At 38.5% G+C, this 8,477-nt stretch overlaps 2 protein-coding genes across 3 annotated transcripts in view; one reads left to right on the top strand and one right to left on the bottom strand.

Annotated features, from left to right (window-relative positions):
- The window catches only part of LOC103458834 (girdin-like), a 4,527-nt gene extending 2,436 nt beyond the window's left edge, over positions 1–2,091 (bottom strand). The window contains exons 1-2 of the mRNA XM_008399913.2: positions 2,001–2,091; positions 1–1,761 (exon numbers count right to left, since the gene is read on the bottom strand). The exon at positions 1–1,761 is cut by the window's left edge and continues 1 nt beyond it. Coding sequence (XP_008398135.1) covers positions 1–1,331 — 1,331 coding nt within the window. The 5' untranslated portion in view covers positions 1,332–1,761; positions 2,001–2,091. The remainder of the gene's footprint in view (positions 1,762–2,000) is intronic.
- Positions 1–8,477, top strand: part of wdr25 (WD repeat domain 25) — a 118,884-nt gene that overhangs the window by 7,968 nt on the left and 102,439 nt on the right. The window lies entirely within an intron of this gene.

Raw genomic sequence — 8,477 nt, forward strand, 5'->3', positions numbered from 1 at the left:
AGAGCGGTCTTTTCCTTCTCCAGGACTGTGTTTTTCTGCTCCAAAGATGTGCTGTTATTCTCCAAGGCAGTCTTTTCCTTTTCCAGGTCCGTGCTTTTCTTCATCAGAGCGGTCTTTTCTTTCTCCAAGTCCGTGTTTTTCTGCTCCAAGGAGGTGCTTTTATTCTCCAAGGCAGCCCTTTCCTTTTCCAGGGCAGTACTTTTCATCTCCAAAGCGGTCTTTTCTTTCTCCAGGACCGTGTTCTTCTGCTCTAAGGAGGTGCTTTTATTCTCCAAGGCAGTCTTTTCCTTTTCCAAGTCAGTGCTTTTCTTCATCAGAGCGGTCTTTTCTTTCTCCAGGACCGTGTTTTCCTGCTCCAAGGAGGTACTTTTATTCTCCATGGCAGTCTTTTCCTTTTCCAGGTAAGTGCTTTTCTTCACCAGAACGGACTTTTCCTTCTCCAGGACGATGCTTTTATTCTCCAAGGCAGTGTTTTTCTGCTCAAGGTCGTTGCTTTTCTTCTCTAGAGCGGTCTTCTCCTTCTCCAGGTCTGTGTTTTTCTGCTCCAGGACCATGTTTTTCTGCTCCAAGGAGGTGCTCTTATTCTCCAAGGCAGTCTTTTCCTTTTCCAAGTAAGTGCTTTTCTTCATCAGAGCGGTCTTTTCCTTCTCCAGGACTGTGTTTTTCTGCTCCAAGGAGGTGCTTTTATTCTCCAAGGCAGTCTTTTCCTTTTCCAGGTTAGTGCTTTTCATGTCCAGGACTGTGTTTTTCTGCTCCAGGACCGTATTTTTCTGCTCCAAGGAGGTGCTTTTATTCTCCAAGGCAGTGTTTTTCTGCTCAAGGTCGGTACTTTTCTTCTCTAGAGCGGTCTTTTCCTTCTCCAGCACCGTGTTTTTCTGCTCCAAAGACGTGCTTTTATTCTCCAATTGAGTCTTTTCCTCTTCCAGGGCAGTGCTTTTCATCTCCAGAGCGCTCTTTTCTTTCTCCAAGGCCATGCATTTCATCTCCAGAGCGGTCTTTTCCTTCTCCAAGGCCATGTTTTCCTTCTTCGGGGCAGTGCTCATCTGCTCCAGGATGGTGTTATTGTCCTTTAAAGTTTTGTTTATGTTTAACAGTCTTTTTAGTTCCTCTTCTCTCTCGGTAAGCAGCTTGTCTTTTTCCAGCGCAGCTTTTTCTATGTTGATCACTTGATTCTTCAGATCCTCATTTGCCTTCATCATTGTATGTCTCTCAACAGACATCAGACCAACTTCTTTTAAGATACCCTGCAGCTTCTGCGTCTCTTTGGCTACAGTGCGCTGTAGTCTTTCATTCTCGGCACCAGAACAAGAAGCCTTATTGCTTTGACTCATGGTGGATTCTTTTTGTCTTTACAAATCCAAAAAATGTTTTCCTTTATTGGTTTGGTATGATTTGCCTCGAAAAGCTTTAGTTTTCAATCTCTACTTGTTAGGAGATGATCCTTCTGTTTGCTCTCCGACTTTTGCAGTGCTTATGAGCTGTAGAATTCAAGCCTGCAGCTTCTGTTTCTTCACTCTTTGTGACATCATTTGGCGTGATGTCACAAATTGATGTCACTGCCTCAGCAGGACAACTAGAAAACTGCTGAAGTTTGAATAAAAACAAACTTTACAGTTGAATGCAGCTCGGCTTAGCTGATGGCCGTTGGAAACAGTTCAACTGGTAATGTAGCAGACCCTCCCCCCCTCCCTCAAATCAAGGATTTTGGCTTTACTGATGAGCAGGTTTTTTGGGAGTAAACCCTGAGTTTCACTGTAAGAGCTGTGTGCACAAAGACAAACAAAAAAAGACAGTGTAAGCTACAAACGACGCTCTTGCAACTGTAACGTTTGAACTATAACATAACGTTCACTACTAAAATATCGACTTTTATTCAAAAACCAAACCAGTATTCTTATACAATAAAGCAAATTGACAATTCCAAATCAATCAATAAAATAAATATCCTTATTTACAAAATAAACGTAACCTGTGAATAACAACAAGATACATTTTATTACCTGCTGCAACTTGTCGTCCGTTCTGTTGGTAAGCTGCCGTTGAATGATATAAACAAAGGAAGCTGTCTCATCAAAATAAAAGCATCAAGTTCAAACCGGAAGTCAGTCATGCATTATTCAAAAATTACGTAAATGCAATAAGTGCAAAAAGGGGAATGCAACAAATAACCCCAAATAATTTGGGGTACAGTGATCCCTCGCTATAACGAGGTTCACCTTTAGCGGTCTCGCTGCTTCCCGGATTTTTTTTTATTTTTATTTTTTTCACAGTGTATTGTATTCTGCGTCCTGATCGGCTAAACACTCTCTGCGGTTCTTCTCTGCCTGTGTGCCAATAACGTTACGGTATTTAAATAAAGTAATACAGAGCGTGACCATGCAGGAGATGAAAGCTGAAAACTTTGAATGCCTGCTGGAAAAAAACTGTGGCCAGAATCAGCGCAAAACCCGACCGGAGGCTCGCTTGACGAGATCCATCGCTCTGCCGTAGATACAGCTGTGAATCTCGCACAGCAGCTTGGACAGTGGTTCTTAACCTGGGTTCGACCGAACCCCAGGGGTTCGGCGGAGCCTCTGCGGCGGAGGTAAAGACACACTTGCGTAAAGTCGTGATGACGCCCCGCTTTGCCATCACTTGCTGCAGAGGATCACGTTACATTGCTTAGCCAATCAGAGGATCACGTTACATTGCTTAGCCAATCAGAGCTGCGGAGGAGCCCWRATTGAAGGAGCTCCACTCTCAGCATGGATTTGAACTTTTGTCTTTAAAAGGGTCTCTTTGTCTTCAGCAAAACTTACCGTTTTTACTAAATTCTGTAGCTTTCGGTGTACTTCTAAATCTGCTCCTTAGTCGCATCTTTTCGGGGTTGGTACTGCCTCTAGTGGTGTGGGGGTGGTAACACAGCTAATATAATTACATTACTAAATCAGAATACCGCAAAGTATTTTGTGTGCCGGGGGGGTGCGGGGGTGTTGGAATAAGAAGGGTTCGGTGAATGCGCATATGCAACTGCGGGGTTCAGTACCTCAAAAAAGGTTAAAGCTTGGAGGAGACGCTTTAATGACATGACTCCGGATCACATTAAGGCCTGACTGATTAATTAAATACTCTACTCAATGTAGAGTACTCTACTCAATGTAGAGTATTTAATTACGCAGTCTAATAATTGTAAAAAATAAAGGTAACTCTACTTCGCGGATTTCGCTTATCACGGCTTATTTTCAGAACGCAACCCCCGCGAAAAACTAAGGATCACTTGGTGAAAGTTGGGAGACAGCGGCTCTTGAGGACAGTGGACAGCAACAGCAGGGTGCGAGGACCAACGGTCAAAAGGAAACATTCTGCCTGACATCTTCGACACCTCACTGTTACTGTCACTTGTCCTGTCCCGCTTAAAGACCACCACTATAGTCCCTGTCCCCAAACGCTTCACAGTGACAGGCCTGATTGACTACCGACCGACAGCCTTAACATCTGTAGTCCCCACTAATATTTATATATGCTGATCCATGTATCAATTCAATTTAAAAATAATTTTCTGGTAAACGTAGCAATGATAGCTGTTTGAATAAGGTTTCCAGTAAAAATGTGGGAAAATCTGTTTAGTATTTAGCGAGTTATAATTAATTAAATGCGCTGACACTTCATTGTGCCTGACAAACGTACGACGTTGAGTGAAGCGGGCGACCGCTCCAAGATGGCGGCCTAGCGATAGTAGGCAAGAGCGGTCCATGAAGCGTCTATTCTTTTATTATGTCTGTGGCTCAACCTCTCACGGCTAGCTAAGCAAGAACTAACTTTCTCACTCTTTGGTTACCTAGCAACTCACTCATTCTTTGGTTACCTAGCAACAGCCTGTTGAGTCACTTGCACCTCAGCAGTTTCAGGTTTCACCGTCATTCCTCGTAACTGCTTAGAAATGAAAAATAAAAATAAACATAGTAGTGTGAAAACTATGGATAAAACGGAAAAGTATTCCAAATATTTAAAACAGAAAAACTAATAAAAAATATTGATACAGACTGATATAGGACCCTTATTTCATGATATTGTAATATTGTTCAGACTATTTCTGTGTTTAACATCCATTTTAATGAGTTATTATTTAGGATTATTTTCTAAAAAATTGAGTTTGATTAGTTTGAATTTAATTACTGAAATTCATGGTTTGGGTAATGTTATCATTAACCAAATCTATATGAGTTACAACATTTAATTTCCCTTTGGGATCAGTAAAATTGAATTTGTATCATTTGAAGGCAAAATTTTACCAAGTATTTTTTTGTCCAGTTTCTAGTGAAAATAATTTAGCACACTTAAAATAAGACAAAACTGACTAATAAGCAACCTTTGAGCAAGGTATAGGTTTGTTTAAGTAAATAATTCCTTAATATTGATTAAAATAACTACTAGTGTAGAGACATATTTACATTAGAAACGCGACTAAAATACTTAGTAAGTGCACCCTGAAATCCTTTCTTGTCAGAGTAATTTCAGTTATTTTTTACTTGGGTAAAAGACTCTTCTATCAGAACATGTTCAGCCTGAAACCCGATACCTGCTCTGCTGCATCGATTCAAGCGTTCACCACAACAACCCGCCGTTTCAGAACATGTCCGTCACTGTCAGCTGAATATGTGTCAGAACACACGGGATTTTCCTGCCTCTCTCTCCCTTTTCGTTTCTTCTTTGTCTCTCCGTCTCCCTCCCTCTCCTTTTCATTATTTCACACCTGGAAAACAATCCCTCCTCGCACGATTGTAAAGGTCAAGCAACGCAGCTATCTGCCTGCCAGCGCCCAAACATTTCTCTGCCATTGTCTGTGAAATCGTGCGCCGCGCTAACATCCTCTGAGAACTCCGACTAATTAATAATTTAAATATGAATGATTTCATTTGCATAATCATACAAGTGGAAGAGATATGGCACTAGTACCGAGCCTGGCACCTGGAGAGGGAGCCGCTTGCAGCAGATGGCGGAGACTGGCAGAGGATGGATGGAGGGAAACACTCGTTTCTGTGCAATAATTAGCTGCTCTTCCCTATTGCATTATGAATGTACTGAATGGAGACTAAAATAGGAGGTTAGCATGCTTATTTTTTCCAGAAATCTCTTGTAGTTTCTGTTTTTGCTGAAATACTGTGGATGTTCTCACCAACCAAGGTCACACTACAAAAACACTATATCTTACCAAGTAATTTTAATCTCTTTTTTTTCATATTTGTACACTTAAAGTAAGACCAAACTAACTTACAAATAACTTTTTAGCAAAATAAAAGAGGCTTGTTTTAAGTCAGTATTTCCTTAATATTGATGAAAAAATAGTTGTTGCATTGGCAGATTATTTCACTTATAACATGAGATAGATGTATGATATATCGGTATTGGCCGATATTGGTATTTTTTTAACATATTCGTATCGGTCCGGTAAATAAAACTGGGCCGATATGAACAACCAACATTTATTATCTTGTTGCAGTTTGTTTTCTGGTAATTTTTCTCTAAATTTGTCGAAATGATAGTGAAATATATATAATATTGGTAAATATTGATAATAACAGCATTATTAACATTGAATATCGATATCGGTTCAAATGTTCATATCAGTGCATTCTGTTGTTGATGTCATGTGAAAAAAGGTTTTTTCATTACAGTTTTGCGAAATACATTAACTTCTAATATCAATAGAGTTGAAAAACTACCTCATCCTCCCTCAAAAATGTTTTTTTTCAAATTTTGCATGCTTCCTTCCACTAATTGTTTTTTAAAAATTATTATTATTCTAATTTATGAAATTTTAAAGTCAATAGAAACACAACTATAGATGCTATGCTAGCCTCATGGGGTAGGAGTGTCCTAACGTTTCTCACATATTTTTTGTTTACCACTTGTCTAAATCAAGGGTGTTCAAATTGGGGAGCGTGGGCCAATTTGTGGCCCCTAAACAGATTTTGTGCACCTCTCCCTCCCACCATACCACAAAAGTGAAAGAAATTAGGACAAAACTCAGGTTTTTTTTTAACTAAGTCTACTTACAAAAATGTTATATGAAGCACAAAATAATTATCTCTTGGCAGCTTTCTGATTTCCTTCTGTTGTCATGGTAATAAGGACCACGTCTACTCATTGACTTGTACTCTAAATTGCACCCTGGAGCACCCAAATCTGTTTTTAATTGCTTTATTGAAACTTGGCTGAATGCAGCAAATGTTTTCAAATGAAGCCTGACCCAGATCCTGTTTCTAATGGTGGTGGGAATAGACCGATCCCACAATAGAAAATAAACTGGACGCCTTTCATCCAATAACCAAACACATACAATCATAATCTTGTGTTACTTTAATTGAGTAGGTTAAGTAACAACAAAAATCATGATTTTTTTTTTGTGTGTGTGTGATTTTTAGTTTTTAAAAATCATATTTGTTGGGCTCATGTGACAAAAAGTTTGGTTTAAAGAGTAAAAATAAATAAATTTTTTGGTGTTTGCTGGAATCAATGCGTTAATCCTTAATTTTTCATAAGTGGAAGGATAAAGAGTAATAATGAAGAAGCCTTAAACGCATTAAATTTCAAAGAATGCCAACAAAAGTCACATCTTGGGAACTGATTTGATTGAATCAAAACAGTTTCTGTAGTCATTCATTAGCAAGAAGTGTTTTGATTTTCAGTAATGCTTAAAATTTTTACAGAATAGGCTCATTTAAATTTCCTTTTAAAACACTAATTCAGCATTCAGGGCTGAATTTCCATGGTTGTCGGTTATTTAGCAGCACTCCACTGTAAGGCTGAAAATTGCAGGTAATCATGATAAATTCAAACTTCTTATGCAGGAGTGTTTATTCTGTTGATTTATGCCGTCTTGTCACACATTATTGTTCCCTCATTGACATCCGCGATGCGCTCTATCTATTACCGCTCCGACTCCAGCCTTTGTTTTCCATTCTTCAGGAAGTGAATGGAGCGCCGGGATGTAATCAATGAAGTCTTCACTGTCCTCTCTGTGCTGCTGACATCCTTCATGCTTCCTCCCTCCTGTCTGTCAGTTTTTTTTTATTTTCATCTGTTGTTGCCATGGCTACTCCAGGTGTAGGCTGATAACCGCATTACCAATTTAGTTTTAATTACCAGGAGGACCTTAAGGAAGCCCCAAGGAGTAAATTTAACAAACGGGACGAGTCTCTGATTGTTTTTGATTATTGATAATATTTGCACCGCAGACTTTTGTGACTCTATTTTGGTGTCCAGTGTTATGCTCAGGGGCCATTTGCGTATGGAGGGATTTTCCTGTCATAATCCAAGAGCCCACATTTTCAGTCTGAAAACAGGATTTCATGTATTTTGTTCTCAAAACTTTTAATACTTTGCTTACATTTTCATTTTGAAAGCAGGACTTCATGTCTTTCTTTTCAAAACTTGTAACGCTTGTACTCAAAACTTCTCGCGCTCACACTTAGTATCTGCTGGAACTCTGCTCACTTATGGAACTGCCTTTTGGCACAGTCGCCTGGCAATCTCTAAGCCAATAGAATGAAAGTGTTGTACTGGGTGCGTTTGTTTCCTTCTAGTGGGTGTGCCTGTGTGGCTACTATCGATTGTAGCAAACTGCGCCACCCACTGGATGTAAGGAGAAACGCTAAACATCCGCCAGCAGTGTGATACTGATCGCTAACAGCTACTGATCTTAGGCAGGACTTTGTTCACCCAACCATATATATCTATATCTACGTATCTATAGATAGATATATAAATTGTAATACAGAAAACATGCAGAATCTTTTTCAAGTTTAACTTCACTTTTCCTACCAAAACAATAAAATAAAATAGAAAATAAAAATCTTTAACTACTTTACATGATGGGAATGAAGTCATAACATTACGAGAATAAACTCTTATGAGAAAAAAGTCGTAATAATTTGAGAATAAAGCCGTTACAAGAATGAAGTCAAAATAATACAAGGAAAAAATTCAGAACACGATTAAATCATGATAATATGAGACTAACGTTGAAATAATATAAGAATAAAGTCATAAAAATACAAAAATAAAAATACAAGAAAAAAGTAATAGAGAAAAAAGTAGTTATATGACAATAAAAACGAAATATGAGAATAAGATAATAAAATTACAATAAAACCAAAATAATTTGAGAAAAAAGTCGAAACAATGTGAAAATAGTCATAATTTTGAGAATAAAGTTGCAATTCTCTGAGTTAATTCCCGTAATACTACAACTTTATTGTCGTACTACTTCCTTCTTGTAATTTAATTTGTTTATTTTCTTAGGAATCACTAATACTGCATCGTAACTTTTTTTACTTCACTTGGACATATTTTTATTTTCTTATCCCACCTGACAGAAACGTCCAGTATATGAACTTTGTTAAAATGTGCCCTATATTTTCTCAGATTCTCCTGCTGCCTAGAGATGGCAGTGTTTCTCTAAGCCAAACATCTCACACACACACACACACACACAC

This window comes from Poecilia reticulata, linkage group LG22, assembly GCF_000633615.1.
Source record: "Poecilia reticulata strain Guanapo linkage group LG22, Guppy_female_1.0+MT, whole genome shotgun sequence".
Lineage (NCBI taxonomy): Eukaryota > Metazoa > Chordata > Actinopteri > Cyprinodontiformes > Poeciliidae > Poecilia > Poecilia reticulata.